This window comes from Botryllus schlosseri, chromosome 15, assembly GCF_051294905.1.
Source record: "Botryllus schlosseri isolate E-star chromosome 15, Bs_hap1, whole genome shotgun sequence".
Taxonomy (NCBI): domain Eukaryota; kingdom Metazoa; phylum Chordata; class Ascidiacea; order Stolidobranchia; family Styelidae; genus Botryllus; species Botryllus schlosseri.
Window position 1 is genome coordinate 18,601,518 of NC_137250.1, and position 18,415 is coordinate 18,619,932.

Sequence of the window (18,415 nt, forward strand, 5' to 3'; positions counted from 1 at the left end):
AAGGGGGATATTAGGGTTGGCGGAGGGGACATTAGTGTTAGGATTGGTGGATAGTAATATTAGGGTTGGGGGAGGGGGAGATAGCGTAGTCGTAACGATAAGCGCCCACCAATCTGGCGGACCCGGTTCGATTCCCGTCGGAGGTTTATGTGGGCTCCTCTTCCCTCGCCGTTGCCGCTCTTACGGAGACAAAAAAGACCAACGAAAGAAAGCACTCACAAGGAATGGAAAGAACTAGTAGAAAGGACCGCGGCTTCAATAAGATCAACATCGAAATGAACTGCGACATCGGGCACGGCTTCGATAAGATCAACATAGAAAAGAACTGCGACATCGGGCACTCTAGACCGAGGTGGAAATTAGATTAAAAGGATCGCAACTGCATGCGTGTCGTTCGACATCCTCCTATCTGCTCATTACATCGCATTTTGTCTTATCGCATGTACATTGTGTGTGACTTGTTCAGATGAAACATATAACCCAACGATTAATAATATGATATTATTACTATTAGGGTTGAGGTGGGGAATGTTAGGGTCCATTCATTACATTCAGCACCAATTACCATCCGTTCAAAAGATACATATTTTCCAATTGCCAAGACAGAAAGTATCGAATCTTTCATTCGAGCACGGGGTTAGATCGTTCTAGTTCATTACAAAACTGATTCAAATATAAGCGAGTGATTAATATGATGCCTATTGAATCAATAGGTTACGTCAATTCACGCGGAGTCATCATTACAAACGATGGAAAAACATAAGCGGGTGAATTCAAGCCTGCAGGCTCGTGCCGCTAGGACATACTTTGCGATAGGTGATGCTGGAGCAAACTGATGATAATCAGTATGTTGATATTTCATCCTTTCGAATACACGAAAAGATTGCGATTGAACGAAAAAATTGGAAGGTATTGAAACGATATTTAGTAGTCGTTGAAACCGGACATTCGGACACCACACTTCCTGTAGCCATAAGACAGTGTAAAGAGGCACTTACGTCGTTGTAGCCTTGTAGGATGGGCAGTTGGACACTGAATATAAAGTAACAGAAGTGATGGGATGATAGCCTAATGAAGTGGCATGTTTCGGAATGATGGGCCGATATATCAAATTGAGATTTGAATGTGGACGTTCTTGACGACTGTCGGGATGGCCTTCGAGGCTTTTAGCGATGTCTTTCCCAAACTTATTTCCACGGCGTATTTCAATATCGAATATATTTTACATATAGATAGAAAGTCTCGAATCGAGAGGTGAAGTCAATACACGCATTCATGGTTAACACGACCATATGGAATTAGAGATAACTGACCTACCGTATGTTAGTTAATTATCTATAATGGAATCAAGATTATATAGGCTTGCATCGCTGGGATAGAGATTGACCTTAATAATGTTATAGTGGACCGGACTTTCTGCCAGCACGTGAACGACCAACTGAGGCAAGGCGATATATACCCTTCGAAGAATGATGATCTTCATCGGAATCCATTGTGACACACAGAAAACGAATGTCATCAGAAAATTGGCACTAGCCAACCCAATATTGCATAATGACATATTCAAACTTATCTATAGTATACGTCCATAATATATTTAGGTCGATAGAACGTAATTGGGCTACCGCTACGGTCAATTCTAATGTCTATTGCGTGCTACACGATAAAGGCGCGGTATGTCTTGGTGAACGGGACTTTGGAATGTTCATTGCCAACCTAATAATATTGATTTTCTCGACGGCAAATTGAAAGTTCAAAATTATCTGGCTGGACGTCTCTGAACTACCAGTAGGCAAAACTACTCTTCAAAATATTGTGAAGTATACACAGTAGAGATCGTGTCGATTCCATACAGCAATTAACAATTTGCAAGTATACGCGTTGAAATTGCATGGCGATACCGAGTGACGTAATTCTCTTTAGATGGATTTCAGGTGCGATGTCAGGGTCACCAATATAGCAATCTGTCTTAGCAGCTGCGTTGACCTCCGATACTATCGATGTAAGATTAGGATTCAAGATCTTACCCAGCGTGCCTCCACAAGAAGGGGATATTGTTCCAAGACATCTCTGGTTGTCACTTCTGTTACTTTATATTCAGTGTCCAACTGCCCATCCTACAAGGCTACAACGACGTAAGTGCCTCTTTACACTGTCTTATGGCTACAGGAAGTGTGGTGTCCGAATGTCCGGTTTCAACGACTACTAAATATCGTTTCAATACCTTCCAATTTTTTCGTTCAATCGCAATCTTTTCGTGTATTCGAAAGGATGAAATATCAACATACTGATTATCATCAGTTTGCTCCAGCATCACCTATCGCAAAGTATGTCCTAGCGGCACGAGCCTGCAGGCTTGAATTCACCCGCTTATGTTTTTCCATCGTTTGTAATGATGACTCCGCGTGAATTGACGTAACCTATTGATTCAATAGGCATCATATTAATCACTCGCTTATATTTGAATCAGTTTTGTAATGAACTAGAACGATCTAACCCCGTGCTCGAATGAAAGATTCGATACTTTCTGTCTTGGCAATTGGAAAATATGTATCTTTTGAACGGATGGTAATTGGTGCTGAATGTAATGAATGGACCCTAACATTCCCCACCTCAACCCTAATAGTAATAATATCATATTATTAATCGTTGGGTTATATGTTTCATCTGAACAAGTCACACACAATGTACATGCGATAAGACAAAATGCGATGTAATGAGCAGATAGGAGGATGTCGAACGACACGCATGCAGTTGCGATCCTTTTAATCTAATTTCCACCTCGGTCTAGAGTGCCCGATGTCGCAGTTCTTTTCTATGTTGATCTTATCGAAGCCGTGCCCGATGTCGCAGTTCATTTCGATGTTGATCTTATTGAAGCCGCGGTCCTTTCTACTAGTTCTTTCCATTCCTTGTGAGTGCTTTCTTTCGTTGGTCTTTTTTGTCTCCGTAAGAGCGGCAACGGCGAGGGAAGAGGAGCCCACATAAACCTCCGACGGGAATCGAACCGGGTCCGCCAGATTGGTGGGCGCTTATCGTTACGACTACGCTATCTCCCCCTCCCCCAACCCTAATATTACTATCCACCAATCCTAACACTAATGTCCCCTCCGCCAACCCTAATATCCCCCTTTCCCCCACCCCAACCCTAATATCCCTATCCACCAATCCTAACACTAATATCCACCAATCCTAACACTAATATCCACCAATCCTAACACTAATATCCCCTCCGCCAACCCTAATATCCCCATCCACCAATCCTAACACTAATATCCCCTCCGCCAACCCTAATATCCCCCTTTCCCCCACCCTAATACCCCCCATACCCCAACCCTAATATTACTATCCACCAATCCTAACACTAATATCCACCAATCCTAACACTAATATCCCCTCCGCCAACCCTAATATCCCCATCCACCAATCCTAACACTAATATCGCCTCCTACAACCCTAATATCCCCCTTTCCCCCACCCTAAGACCCCCCACCCCAACCCTAACATTCGTCTTTCGAAAGGCACAAAAAAAATATATATTTTGACGTTTATAATTTTTTTTTCGTGTTCATGGAAAACATTCATCGGTGATCATGGTGAACACTTTTCGATGTCTGACTGCCATCGAAGAAGTGCCGATAAAGCCCAGGATCAAACATCATAAATATTTTGTCGCCGAGAAACACGAACACGATATATGATTTTACGATTCGTCAGCATCAAAATTCCTTCATCATTTCTATAGGCTAGTGTCCCAAAGGGTTCCTTGGAATTTAATTATAACCGTCCGAATCGGAGCATGCTTCAAGTATTTTGGTAAAATAGATTACTCTTCAGTAAGAGAAGCAAAGAATATTTTCAACAAAAATCAGTTTGTCTTCCTAAAAGCCTCAATAAAGAAGTATCGTGTCGACCATGAATGCAAAAATAAACAGTCGCATACCACAAAAAAATGAAAACATGCAAGGCAGCATTAAAATGCATGGAAATGAAAACGTAAAACATATTTCGTAGCGATCCAAAACGTGAATGCTCGACGGAGAGATATGCGATACATTCACATATGCAAAAATACAGGCATGAGCGGAATACAGATGTATAGAACATGAAAAGCCAACCATTTACTAATCTAGAGCCTAAACATTATTCCAATTATTACATCACTGCGTCGTAAGATACGATGGTTACGCATGAGGGTTTCATGACCACATATCCAAAAGCACATCACACTATACACACCTACCTTAAAAGGAGTAACAATTCAAAATTATTTGGACTGTGACACACAGTACCAGTATATATATTTGATCATTCATCGACTGAGAATGTTACAAACAATTCAATTCTTAGGAGTGATGCCATAATATCAAAATGAATTCGACCAGTGTGCCACCGAATTTTCTCAGGACTAAATACGATTCGAACCTTGGAATATGTAAATCCTAAATTTTTTGGCCCGTCAAAATTTGCATCTCTGGAAGTCATGAGACACGAGGTATATACAGAAGTTCAAGATATGTAAAATAAGGATCAATGTCACATGCATTCGAATGTGGCGATGAAAACCTCATGCATATGGTCGTGGTGTCTCACCCCGATTCAACCCCGGACAGACGGGTTGAACCATTTTGGGCATGGATAGCAAAGGCGGCACCTTTGCGATGAGTCATCACTAACCTTCCGAAAATTGTTTTTGATTTCCTCGACTAAAATAATAGCAACATATATGTCGGTAGAAGAATAGCAGCAAGGAACGTCAAGCTCCTAGGTAGATTTCGGCAAGGGCACGGGGAATTTGAACAATTTGTGCAAGGTCAGTCAAGTGGACAAACAATACATTGACATATATCTCATTAGTTGCGGCATAAGGTCTAGGCTATTCAAAATTCCTGTTGAATTTCATGAGACAAAGTGCACATTATACGCCAACAATGAGAGAGATTGCATTGGAACGAGCACTACAAAATCCATTACCAAGTCATATCTCTGATCGCAAACAGAGCAAATAAAATTTTGAAATGCCACTTGAAATGCTATATACAAACATACAATTCACACTTGCATTAAGCAGACCATAGCGCCGTCATTATCAAACACGACACCCGTGAAGAGCTTGACGAATTTCAAAAGCGCGATAAGGATAACATTAATAACAGGCATAGAACATCAACCGTTCAATCTACCCTTTGGACTAAAACATCTCTACCACTAGGAAGACGCAGGGTTATATCTCGGATCCAAAATCAGGAATCCCAAATTCTGCCAACATCACACCTACTCAAGAATATCTAGCCACATGAAAGCACACAACATATTTTCTAACTTGTACCACAAAATTCCGCACTACAGGGTGATCTGTTTTGACTAACACGTCACACAATCTCCTACAAATTACCAAACGGTGAGGGACATTTCTGCCCTTCGACCTCCAGTTCTTCGATCAAGCAAGCAAGCGCCGCATGAACTATAAAAATATCGAAACATCCTCACAAAAACCTCTCGCTAACTGTTAAGCGTTAAGGGAAAATGTTAGCAGAGAAACGCGCGTGTTGTTTTGGCCGCAAGATTACAAAACCATATATTTTTCAAAAAACGAAACAATATATCATTTTATCACCGTTTAGTTTTAGAAGAAGCAATTCATGTCATATCGCAATCGTGACATGCCGGCACATGCATAGTGTATTAATAGTACTAGCCAAAGCTGTTATTTACATACTCGACTTGAACAGATTGCGTTCTGTACCGGTGGTTCTCAAAATCGGGTTCAGTGGTCATATCTTGAGCTATACGGCTAAGAGATTCATTACAAACGATTGTCTTTTTGCGTTGCCTATATAGTCAGGGTTGCCATACCGTCCTCATTTATAAGGTCTGCCCTTATATTGAAGAGCAATGTCTTACAAAACTACATCTTTCTGATTTATAGATTTGCCCTCATTTTCGATGGCTTTTTTAGTCTTCAGTGTCTCGAATATCGCGGGAAGGCTTCTACTTTTAGGCTGTGCTTAATTTTTGATCCCATTGATGGCGACCCTGCTTACATTACATAGTAGGACAACTAGAAAATGTTCAGCTTTTCTGAAATAAACTAGAATTAGAATTACTGAATTTGTGAAAACTTGATTGAATTGAATGAAAAAGTTCGGTTCATATCAAATCAGTCGTCATCCTCATAAGCAAGAGAATGACATATGTCTGTACGGCAAGCTTGGCTTGTTTCACATTATACAAGTAGAATTATCTAGTTATCCAAGTCTGCTACTCTAGAGCGACTATATTTTGCCATTGTAAAACACAACAAACATGCCAATGCTAAACTTTTTCCACTGAAGTCCGTCTGTTTTTATTTCTATTTTTAAAACTTCTACCATTTTTATGTCACTTTTGTGCAAATTTCCCCTAGTCTTTAAGGCGGAGCACGATTGATTCCACATACGAGTGTCACACTCGCATTACAAAATTTGAGAACTGCCGTCCTAGACTGCATGCGTTCCGTTAATACAAGACAAGGTTTAAAGCGAGCAGTGTTTAGCAAGTAGCTGTTACATCCACGCGTGAAAGCCTAGCCCGTCGCATTCCGTGCCGTGAAGCCAGCAGCCAGTAATCAAACTTGTACTGAACTGGAAAGAATTTTTGGCGAAATCCCCGCTGCCGGCCTGGGCCATCATTCGCATCATAGCGGTCGAGTTATCCCGATCTATGCTGCGTAGTCCGCGGAACTGCGCCATCAGCTGCTCGGGGCTGGCGGACATCCTGCCTGCGTCTGATTTCGTGTCAAACAAATCAAGGCGCGCACTACGATACTTGAAGTTAGTCGAAATGGTGGCTTGCTCGGTTAATGTGAAAAAATATCCAATGATCAAAGAAGCTACCGTGAAAAGCGCAAAGGTAAAAAATCCACATCAATGAAACCGGCCTTCCTCAATTATAATTCAAACAGCGTTACCGGTACGCAAAGGGTCTGTATAAATATTACAGGAGCCATAAGTGAAGTGGCATGTTTTCGAGCAAAACGGAATTCAAATATGCGGCCTCCCGGTGTACAACTTCCAAGCTCTCAAAAAACGTCTAACAACGTTGTACGTCTCAGATCCGGTTTGAGATTTTGAAACAAATGATCTTACAACTGAAGTTTTCAGATGCCTTGGCGGATTTGAACGAAATCAAGCACTCAAAGAGCAAGCACAGACACGAGATTCACACATTGCTCGATTTTAAAAAAATTCAAACGCTCGAAGAACCAAATTTTAAGTAAGTTTAAATATTTGAAGGACCGAAATTAGACACAAAATTCAGTTCTTACTATATTTTGAAGACATTTATATGCTCAAAGAGCCAAACGCAGACGCGAAATTCAGTTTTTACTTGATTTTAAACGTTTAACAAACGCTCCAACAACCCAACACAGATGCGAGATTCAGTGCTTACAAGATTTACACGCTTGAAGAGCCAAATATAGACGTCAAACTCTGTTTTTACCGGATTTTAACGAGATTCAAACTCACGAACAACCGAACGCAGACGCGAAATTCAGCGCTTCCCAGATTTTAACTAAATTTATACGCTTGAAAAACCAAAGAGTTATATATCAAAACTCAAATGCTCGAAGAACCAGTGGCAAAATTCAGTCCTCACTGGATTTTAACAAAATTCAAGCCCTTGAAGAACCGAACATAGACGCGAAATTCAGTAGCTTAATCAAAGCAAAAACCTCGTCCCCAACAACCAGAGACGCCGAGGCACCCTGCCTCACAGGACACGACAACGACCAAATGAAACGACGCGACACTCCGATGATATTCACCCATTCGGCAAGGCCAAAAAGAGCTACGTCGCTACCCGACGGCGGTCGTCTAAAATACCTTTGTCTCCCCTCGGCGTTCTCCGCCTGCCTTCTTTCTTGAAAGCCTTGCCAGAGGAGAGAGCTTCCAGCAAGCTGTCCATCACGCCCTCCTGGTCGTCGTCTGCCACAGACACAAAGAAACGGTCACAGATGCTGACTAGGTGAGAGTACTCGAGTACAAAGATAGACGGGCTCGAGCCGGAGTAGTAAGCAAAAAGTGAGAAGCAGTTCGCCGACAGCCCAAATTTAACCTATATTCTGCGGCTTCTCTAATCTATTTCTAAATTGAGAACAGTGAATCACATAGTTCACACAGGCTGCAAAGTGGATATGTTAATATCGGGTAATGACAAAGTGAGTTAATTTACAAAACAAAATAATTCACATGAAGTCACACACCGCGTAAATCGTAACCTAAAAATGGCAACATAAAAGACAATAACAGTAACACTGAAGTTGGAATTACCATTTATTGGATTTAACTAATCAAAGTTTATGCAGACTAAAATAACTTCTCTATTACATGCAACTCTCACATCATAATGGTATGTTGCAATGTATGTATTTGTCGTATTCAACTCGAGCGTTACTGTTATCACGTAGTATAGTTCATATCTTGCTTGCTGCTGTTGTAAATTACAAATTACGGGGTGTGCCACTGTTAACTTAAATTATTACGATACGATTTGTAGGTACCATACAATATGTACCATACGATATGTAGGTCACGTATACACGTTACCTAAACAAACAGGCTTATAAGGAAACGCATTTATAGTCAAGTAGATACAGCCTATGGTTTTACTTCGGAAGAAGTACGAACCTGTGTTGAGATCGATCACGCCCGGTTTCTTCTTCTTCTTCCTTTCGGCCTTTTCCAGTTCGGCCTTTTCTTTGGCGAGTTTGGCTCTCTTCTGTTTCTCTTCCACTTCTCGTCGGTGCGCGTTGTCCTTCAGCGCTTTCTATTCGGAGTTGAGACAACGAAAAAAATTACCGACCGGCGCGCAATATGTACCGCCGGGATATTTTTTTCAACAACGCGAATTTTATTGATCTAATGGTTCAAAGAGGATTTGAAAGAAACAAAACGGACATGCCTCAACCGTATTTAGATATGTGACTTCTTTGAAAATGGATTACAGTTTATTTCGAACGAAACGGCCGTGAATTCTGCCATTAGCGTGCATTGAATGGATAAAGATATCACATTTATGTGCTTGGAGTTGACTTTGATCAAAATCTGTCAACTTAGTTTGTGCTAAGAGAGGGAGTTAGTGTACAATCTAAATATAGTACATTGTGCTTAAGCCATCCGTTAGCTCCGATTATTCGAATTTTCATAATTGGTGATTGGTGAATTGCTGACAATTACCCCTAACGAGCGTCGGCCACAAATATTCCGGTTCCTTCAATGTCAATATATATTGGTTGGCATTGGACAGGGTTTAGATACGAGGCTTGAACGCCAAGGGCTATGATGAAGTATGTAACATATGTAGACTACAGTCAACCTGATAATCCTGTCTGAATTCGTTCATCTCCGAAAAGAACTCTTCCAGGCTCTTTTTCTTGTCGTCGATGACAAAAAACTCGCAAATTTCCGCATATACCGACTTCATGCTCTCGTACATGTCTTCGAGAAGCAGGACCTGGTCTTTGGCCGTCTTTGAAAAATCGTTAGGACGCAGAAGAAAATAGGTTAAGGAAACACGTCGCAGACTCGTAAGCGTTATTAACATAGGCGGCAAGCAGAAATAACAACGCCTATTTCTTTTCAAGTAGCAGTTGCGATTCCTAAGTAGGTAAAAATAAATACGAATAACAGGCCTAGTTGAAACAACTGAAAGTGTGAAGCAGAGACAGAATTAGTCTAAAATCATAGCCACTTGAGGAAACAGTGCAAGTATTCAAAGTATCAAGCCTTTTGGACTGACTACCTATGGAATGTACTAGGTCACGGATGGCAAACTGAAGTTGGGACACGGGCCAGACACTGCCAAGACCGAGACGCTTAGAAAATGGCTCAGGGTTTTCCCCAAGATCAAGCTTTAGAAGGAGATAGTCTTTCCGCTAGTACTGAGTCTCGCTAGCCCCAGTATCGATAGTCGCTGAAAAGGGTTGTTACGTATCGTGTGCAGCTCATAGTTCAAAATAAAATGACATTTATGATCATGATATCATGTTGTATATATGCCCTGTAATGTTGTATATATGCCCAATAACGTGGTTGTACCACAACGGGATACACAACGACATAGTTTTAGAAATCGTAATGAAAAGGATATGGATAGAACTTCGACAAATTTGTCCTTTTTATCCTTGGTGGAAAACGTCTCCAAGTCTTTCTCCAAAGACTCGACGCTTTTTTTCAGCTGACCCACGTTTTTCTGCAGCAGCTCGTCCGACACTGAAACAAACAAACAAGGCATTGTTGTAGACGCCTGCCCGGTTTCATATCGTCCCACGTTAAGCAGTGTAGGGATTAAGTCACTATTTAAGGAATGAAATTCAGCATGAAGGCTATAAAGACTGCGACGACTTCATATTTATGTTAAAAAATAATGTAGGAGCGGGAAGTAGAAATTTGTCATCAAACGTTGTCAAAACCAAATTTAGTTCTTGACACCAGACTGAATATATTTATACATAGCTGCAATGATATTTAAATGCTACAAGAAAGGCGGTTAGCACATGCCAAGCTAGTTTTGTCTGTGATGTCACTGCTGATAGAAGTAACCAAATCAAAAATGTAAATAGAGATGGAATTCAGTAAATAAAGGATTAGTATTGATCCCGTTTACCGAGTAGAATATTGATGACTTCACGACATTGACTTAAAAATCAGTCTCTGAGTCACGATTTTTCCATATTTTTCATACGCCGAGTCAAGCCAAGTCTTTTTAGGGCAGCGACATGATAACAGTCGGGCCCTTCAGAAAACGTGACTTGACGCGATCCGAAATATCCCAAAACTGACGTTAGAACGAGACTTGTAGAAAATACCTGATTTCCGAAATGCTAGAACTGGAGCTAGAACTAACGACCGATAAAAATCTGAAACTAACTACAACACGACTACCGTAATTAGATTTCGAATGAATTCCGAAATAACTCGTTTTATCAGCATCGGGGCAGCTTTCACCATGAACATCAGTACAAGTCTGAAATTGAAGGGGTCGCGACCCCCTAAAAAACACCCTCCGGCGACACCAATGTTAGTATTGATGACTCTAAGCCAGCAATGGCTGCAAGAGCATCAAACAACAGAACACCGGTGTCACGATTCACTCCAAACGACGACAGAGGCTTTCCAGTTGACCAGCAATCAATTTTTTTAAGGCACAACTATAACTACATGTGGAACTACTCAAAAAAGCAGTACTTAGTCGACCGTCAACTAACTAAATTGGTAGTTTGTACAAGTATGGTTAAATCACGAACCTCTACTGGCTTTCTCCATATGTTTGAAATCGTCGATAAAACCGTAGATATCGGCGTATTTCTTGTCCTTGTGTTCCTCTATCAAGCCAGCAAGGAAATGCAGGAGTGTCATTTTGTTTTCGGTGTCTTTCGTGTCTTTTAACTGAAGGATAACGTAACCATATTGATGAAATACCGCATAACGCCGAATTATACAGTGACACCTACCTTTTTTAAATAACTGATGTCGAAAGCTAGCGTTTGCGCGTTTCTTGAACCTGAATTCATGTAATTGCCGACCAATAGAATCAGCTCCAAAAAGTTTCGGAACCTACACGAAAGCAAGAGAGCAAATTACAATTCCAGAAAAACACCGATATATTTTGACCAATTAACATCAGATTTATTGGATTCGAAATAATTTGAAGTCAATCAAGGCAGAGTAACCGACTTTGTGTTGTATCATTGGGCGACGCAAGTTTGATTACGTGACAATGCCATGCTTACAAATCACAATTATGTGCGCGCCGTGCGTTCAAGACTGCTAATACGAGACACCGGTATTGTGAAGTACTATCGGATTGTATTACAGTTATTGAAAATTAATTTAAAAATCGTGATTCAATCAATTCGGGCCTGGTTATCAGAATTCTACTTTGCCATTCCCGGAAAATGATTGATGGCAAGGTCCAAAGTACATGGCCGATGTCAAAACACACATAAATACCGAACCTCTGACTCGTATTTACGTCACGTAGGGCGGCCGTGGCTGTCGCGATCATCGGTTTGATGTCGTTGACCATTTCGTCAAATTGCAGTTTGAACTTGATGTGGGCCAAACGATGATGTAGTCTCTTTATATCGCTCAGCTGAATAAAGCATACGGTTACAACGGAGACCAACTACGAGTGATCGCAACTTCAGAACATTTGAAGGATAGATGGCTTTCTCTCTCTCTCTACAAAATCAAGTCAATGTTGGAATTCAATATTGTAAGGGGCATGATTAGCGTCGAGGTGTTGGGTGTCACTTAGGCTTGATTCAAGTAGTATCCTTCACTATGATGCGTGAAGTAGAAAGAAGAAATATGGGTCATTTACCTCTTGTGCGACCGTTTCATGCAATTCGGATTTGTGTACTAAAGACATTGTGTTTAATCAAAAATCTATTCACGGTCACCAACTATAACACCAACATAAGGAGCATGATTAGCGTAGAGGTGTTGGGTGTCACTTAGGCTCGATTCAAGTAGTATCCTTCACTATGATGCGTGAAGTAGAAAGAAGAAATATGGGTCATTTACCTCTTGTGCGACCGTTTCATGCAATTCGGATTTGTGTACTAAAGACATTGTGCTTAATCAAAAATCTATTCATGGTCACCAACTATAACATTTATACAACAGTTTGCGACAGGACAGATGAATAGCCAAGTCTAGGTCATGGTCATGACGCTTCACAGGAGATGAAACAATGACAAAACTGATTTCATTTTTGTCTTTCGGAGTAATTTCTGAATTACAATTAACGGCATTCCCAACGTGGGAATGTTTTTCTTAAACACGATAAATTTAAACGTAGAACGATACTTACACAAACTAAAAATTGTTCGGCTTCCACCAAGTCGTTGTATTGTTTCTTGAGCTCGGCGGCGGCGGTTATGGCTTCCGCTTCTGGCAGCTGCTTGATGAGATTATTGACGAGAGACTCCGTAAGTTCCGGCGGCACCTCGAGGATCATGTCCCTCACTTTTTCGTACGGCATTTTCAAAGTGCCCAGAAATATGGCTGCGAAAATAATCATTGTTATATACCCGCTACAGTAAATCAAGAACATTTGCCCAAGTAGTCATGAAAACCGCGCGTGCTAGTACAATATCGGTTAAACTTTTTTTTTTGACGCATTATTTCTTCAAATGTAGTTGGCACTAATCTATTAAAAGTTCCGAGAGAATAGTCTGTCACTACCAGGGTTGTAATGACTCTAGTCACGACTTGACTCGAGTCATTTTCTCAAAATACAGAAATGACTCGACTCGAGTCAATCTGTGTATTGACTCGACTTGGACTCGAGTCTATGCGCACGACTCGAGACTCACGGCCAAGACCGACATTTCATTGTGATTTCGAAGAATAGTAAAGCAACCAGACTATTACAATTTCGTCTATTGTGCTCAAATTTTGTCTACTTGTGCTCAAAAATGCGACCAGAAACTGCTAAAAGTGAGGAAAATTATGAATGCAAACCATTCGATATCACCAAACAGAGTTATTAAAAGTGTGTTCAGCAAGACTTTACCTGGAAACTGGGCAGCCAACACAATGACTTGGACTCGAGTCATAATACCATGACTCGGTGTTGAATTGAAAATGACTCGACTTGACTCGAGTCAAAACTATGTGAGATTGACTTGTGACTCGAGGCCTTGTGACTTGGTTACAACCCTGGTCCCTACGCGTTATCATCATCAGGAGACGAGACTTATTAATCATGGCATGTCGCGGCAGCTCAAGGGTTTAGCGACGTGCATGATTTCGATCAATCAAATCGCGAAGTAAAATTAGGGCTAAATTTTTTATCTCTTCTATAATAATGTCCAAGACTGAGGCTTTAACGATCAAAAACAATGTCACAAATCAATTTCAACCAATCGATAACAGAGCACAAGCGTTGACCATGTCTTTTTAAAATCGATGATGTAAATGAGGTAGACAGGTAGAATTGATGGATGAACATCCATAGTACGGCACTGAAACCAGATCAATACAGAAATGATATCGCATAATGCGCAGCACACAAAATAATTGCGAATAATGTCGCACAAGTCAGTTTCCGCTTACTTAATTGTCCAGTCTCGAACAATTTCTATCACACAACACTCAACTTCCTTGCGTTGTTTCATGACAAAGGTCAAACGTTGACTTCAAAACTGTGAAAGCACTTATGAGTAGTGTCATACGGTGTTTAGATCGGATGGCACAAGAAGAAGTCTGGTGCTGTAAGAGGTCAAGGATTCACACTCTAGGTACACGTTTTGAATGTGTGCAGTCAATAGGCCGGCCATTGCACAATGCACATTCAACAGACGGTTCTAGAAACCAGTTTTACAGAGTATTTTCAAAATCTAAAGTTCATATAAAAAGTTCATATATTCAGTTGCCGGGACGCCGCCTTTTCATTGGAATATTTCAATAATGTGCACCTTTTTTTGGTTATATATAACCAAATATCTACTTAGTAGCTTTTGTTATGTAGGCCTATTGCTACTACCATACGACACTGTCTACCATTTGTTTGTTTTCACCGTTATCATAACCCACCGACAAAATATTTGCCGCGTTTCGAATTACGAATCGAAACTGAGGAGAGTCAGTCGAAAAGCTGTAGTGAATACACAATTGAAAAGCAGATTGATATTGAAATAAACCCGAATATTTCCGGCTAACACTTGTCAGGAGTAATCTTCAGTAACTAGTAGAGAATTGGAATGAACATGGCTTTCAAGTCGCATACTTTTGCTGTAACAACATTTTGGGTTTATTTCGATTACTGGGTTCTCCGCGGGGTCGCGACCGAGTCGCAAAGTTCCGAGTCACGAGTCAATTTGAATTTTATAGTTTTGACTCGAGTCAAGTCGAGTCATTTCCGATTCTCCATCGAGTCAAGTCCGATTTCAAGTCAGGGGGTGACAGCTCGAGTCCAAGTCGTAGTGTTTACTATTCAGTATCGATTCAAGTCAGGTTCACTTTGTGAAACCCTTGGGAGATGTCGAGCGGCTTAGATTCATAATATACTCATTTTTTCTCTTCTCGAGTCAAGTCACTACAACCCTGGAACTCCGACCCGCAAAATTTTCAGATGTTACCGGTTTCCGAAATCAAAGTAAGTAACGAACTTACACAAATTCTGCGCGGTCTTCCCGTCGAGCACCTTCAGCTCTTTCATCTTCTTCTGCGGCTTGTCGTCCTGCTTGGCCCGCTTCGTCACCTTCTTCTGCCCGAACGCCACCATAAGCCGGGTCAGCAAGTCCTGATTCTCGTACCGGTCCTCTTTCGCTTTCACCCAGAAACTACTCTCCTTAATCTTAGCCGCGGCCAGCTTGTTCCAGTTCAGCCTCTTCATGATCGTCTCCGGGGTGTACTTTTTCTTCTGGGACATACCGCCAGGGAGGGCCACTTTAGGTGGCCCGCCAAAACCGGGCGGCGGCGGGGCACCGGGAGGTGGTGGTGGCCCGCCCGGCGGTGGGGGTGCACCTGGGGGTGGAGGCGGTGGTGGCGGGGCACCGGGTACTGGCGGTGGCGGAGGCGGGGGTGGTGCGCCTGGCGGGGGAGGGGGTGGAGGAGGCGGCGGTGGAGGAGGAGGCGCGCCTGGTGGAGGCGGAGCTGGCGGGGCACCCGGTATTGGGGCGCCGCCCGTAATGGCGACTGCAAACGCCCCGCTTGCGATCTGTAATGTTGAGATTTCATTGAGTTTCAAGGAGTCTTGTGTCTAGCGTACTTTCTTAATCTGCGTCTAGAAGTGTTCCCCTATGACCATCACCAATCAATGTTCCCGTAAACATGTCGAAAGTGTATGGCGAAGTACAGAGATCTGCGCATTTGTAATTGGTTTAGGGTCGGCGGACAGCGTATTGCCGGACCCCGGCATATTCAAAACCCCCCATGATGGTAACCCACCAACCCTGATGTAATCCAAATTCTAACTTCCAACTATAACCGTCAACCCATGTCTAACCCTAACGGTGATCTCCGATATACATATATCGAGTTTTGCGTCGCAGACAGTTGATGATTGCATGAAATATGATAAGCTTTTGCCATATTGACAGGGGAGCCCTGGGCGGTGATAGCCATGTCCCCATGGGGAACACTTCTATATCGTCGCAGTGGTATTAAAGTGACGTATGTCCAATGTCCATTTTACAAATTTTGAGAAAATTAACTTATGTAAAGTTTTCATTCTCGTTCGGACATACCTTGGTCGTGATTAACTTTGGGACAGTGAGACAAACAGGATATGGCCAAAAAAATAGGAAAATTGAACATAAATTTGATTTTCTATCAATTTTAAAAATGGATCGCGAAATTTGTAAAAATGGACATAAGCTACTTTCATACCACCGCGATGATACGTGGATGAGAAACAAGCCTACAACAGACCCGATATTTCAAAAATGCCGCCAATCTGAATAACATTACAAGTGAGAAATCTTACTTTATCTTTCAGTTCCTGGGCTTCCTTCTCTTTATCCTGCAACTTGGTCTCGGCTTCCTGCAGCTCTTTGATTTTCTTGCTCAGTTTGGTCTCAGCTTCCTGCCGCGCTATCATCTCCTGGTCTCTCTGTGATGAAGACGGGGAGAGCTCGGAAAAACCAAAATTCATACAATCCGACGTCGGGACTAAAATTCCAGTGTTACGTAGGAAGAATATGCTACATGAAATTTTGTGTGCCACATACCCACACCCGTGGGTCTATGCTACACGAGCAAGACTTGAAGTGGCTAAAGTTCACAGTCGCATCCTGTCGAGAATAACGCCAGCATTTCACAAGCATCTCAAGGCTCGAATTATGACAGATAGGAAATCAGCGGAATAAAGGCGCAATACCGATTGTGATAGGGCAAGTTTTTGTTGCAGTCAAATCCGTATAAAATTGAATTTATTTTTGAAAAAAGTAGCACTAAAAAATTGCATTTGTAGACAAGATATTTGAAATCATTAGGGTATGAGATACTCGAATCGATCCGTGTCCAAGGCCCTGCCGCAAAACTCAGCGCGGTCGACTTCAACAAAATCAACAGCCTAAAAAAGTTGACCCAGTGAAAATATAATTTTTGGCAGTCTAGCCTGAGTGTACGTCAAATCAGAAAGTACCTTAAATTTAAACAACAGCGACATAATCAAGCGATCTATTCACATATTGTGCCAAATATTTCCAGTAAAAAGTTGGTTGCATGAAAAATTGAAAAAACTTGCAATAAGCTGCGTGAAAAATCGATAAAGTTGCAAATAAAATTACTCTACACAGCTCAAAACACCATACTTCACAACTTCCGAGTAATTAGGAACGCACCGAAAGCTGTAAAAAAAGTTGCAAAAACTTGCCCTACGATCAAAAGTTCCCGACGATGCATCGAAATATCAAAAGTAATTACGACGTCGTGACGTCAGAACGCTTACTTGTTTCTGGAATTCTTGCGCCCGGAACTCGCTTTCCTCAACCTTAGATTTATCAACGAGTGAATCGATCAGCGGTTCGACGTCGATTTCGAATCTCTGCCGATACCTACGCAACCCAAAACACCCCACGTTCAAAATACACAAACGACGATCTAACCTACTGAATATCATCTGTGCGGAACCAACGGTAAATTGCATTCGACACACATACCCGAAATCGGGATCCATCCCGCTTCTGTGAAGAATAATTTGAGACACGCATTCCTCGATGAGTTTATAATACTGTGGCCTGGAAAATAAGCCTTTAGTAATACCCTGATACGCAACTTTCGTGTGGCCACAAAGAAAATATTGTCAGTTCGACTTCATAACATAGTTTTGTGATCGATTTAACACAACCACGGCACAGTATTTTGTGACATAGCGGTGGTTCGATCATCAATTTACTGAAATCTCACAACGTAAACGTGTTACTAAATGTCCTTTGTGCTGCCATATGCCCGCTATGAGTTTCATCACTCTAGCGGCAGACATAAACTATCGTTAAGATAGTTTTTTTTAATTAAACCGCAATGAATGTAGTCTAGAGAGCAATATTCAAGTTTAGTACCTGGCCGGCACTAGTCACCTGTTCAAGTGTTTGAAGAACGGTACAAAGAGTGAAAGGGAAATCTAGTATAATTTTCAAGCCACAAATGACTTAGAAAGCCAAACGAGGCTATTTCTGCACCTGTATGGTCCAGCGGCATATCCACATATACAATATGGACAGATCTTGTCTATGCATATCATGCATTGCTAGGCTAAATGAGTTGGTGTATATGTCGTAGAAACATCACAAACAAAAATATTAATGCCCTATGCCCATTCCTATTACAATTTCAGTGCTAGCGATTTCATCAGCTTGCTACTTGACCGGATTAGTCAGGGCCAGCCTCACACCCAGAAGGGGCAATCGTAATAAAGTCGA

At 41.6% G+C, this 18,415-nt stretch overlaps 1 protein-coding gene and 2 long non-coding RNA genes across 13 annotated transcripts in view; 2 read left to right on the forward strand and 1 right to left on the reverse strand.

Moving 5' to 3' along the window:
* Nucleotides 1–18,415, forward strand: part of LOC145456779 (uncharacterized) — a 329,933-nt gene that overhangs the window by 117,342 nt on the left and 194,176 nt on the right. The window lies entirely within an intron of this gene.
* The window catches only part of LOC145456745 (protein diaphanous homolog 2-like), a 233,324-nt gene that overhangs the window by 5,190 nt on the left and 209,719 nt on the right, over nucleotides 1–18,415 (reverse strand). For 4 of the 11 annotated variants that reach the window (XR_013920693.1, XM_080334853.1, XM_080334856.1 and 1 more), the window contains 12 exons: nucleotides 17,657–17,734; nucleotides 17,446–17,551; nucleotides 16,480–16,605; nucleotides 15,165–15,711; nucleotides 12,859–13,052; nucleotides 11,999–12,135; nucleotides 11,495–11,597; nucleotides 11,288–11,429; nucleotides 10,132–10,253; nucleotides 9,358–9,522; nucleotides 8,670–8,808; nucleotides 7,866–7,967 (listed from right to left, as the gene is read on the reverse strand). Coding sequence is in view for 10 of the 11 variants with exons in the window: in XM_080334853.1 (XP_080190979.1) it covers nucleotides 7,866–7,967; nucleotides 8,670–8,808; nucleotides 9,358–9,522; nucleotides 10,132–10,253; nucleotides 11,288–11,429; nucleotides 11,495–11,597; nucleotides 11,999–12,135; nucleotides 12,859–13,052; nucleotides 15,165–15,711; nucleotides 16,480–16,605; nucleotides 17,446–17,551; nucleotides 17,657–17,734 (1,961 nt within the window). In the remaining variant the exon portion in view is untranslated. Of the gene's footprint in view, nucleotides 1–3,535; nucleotides 4,707–5,395; nucleotides 5,465–6,367; nucleotides 6,767–7,865; nucleotides 7,968–8,669; nucleotides 8,809–9,357; nucleotides 9,523–10,131; nucleotides 10,254–11,287; nucleotides 11,430–11,494; nucleotides 11,598–11,998; nucleotides 12,136–12,858; nucleotides 13,053–15,164; nucleotides 15,712–16,479; nucleotides 16,606–17,445; nucleotides 17,552–17,656; nucleotides 17,735–18,415 lie in introns of those variants that run through there. The other 7 variants (XM_080334851.1, XM_080334852.1, XM_080334854.1 and 4 more) reach the window with 5 other exon arrangements.
* LOC145456780 (uncharacterized) overlaps nucleotides 1–18,415 on the forward strand; it is a 114,662-nt gene that overhangs the window by 300 nt on the left and 95,947 nt on the right. The window lies entirely within an intron of this gene.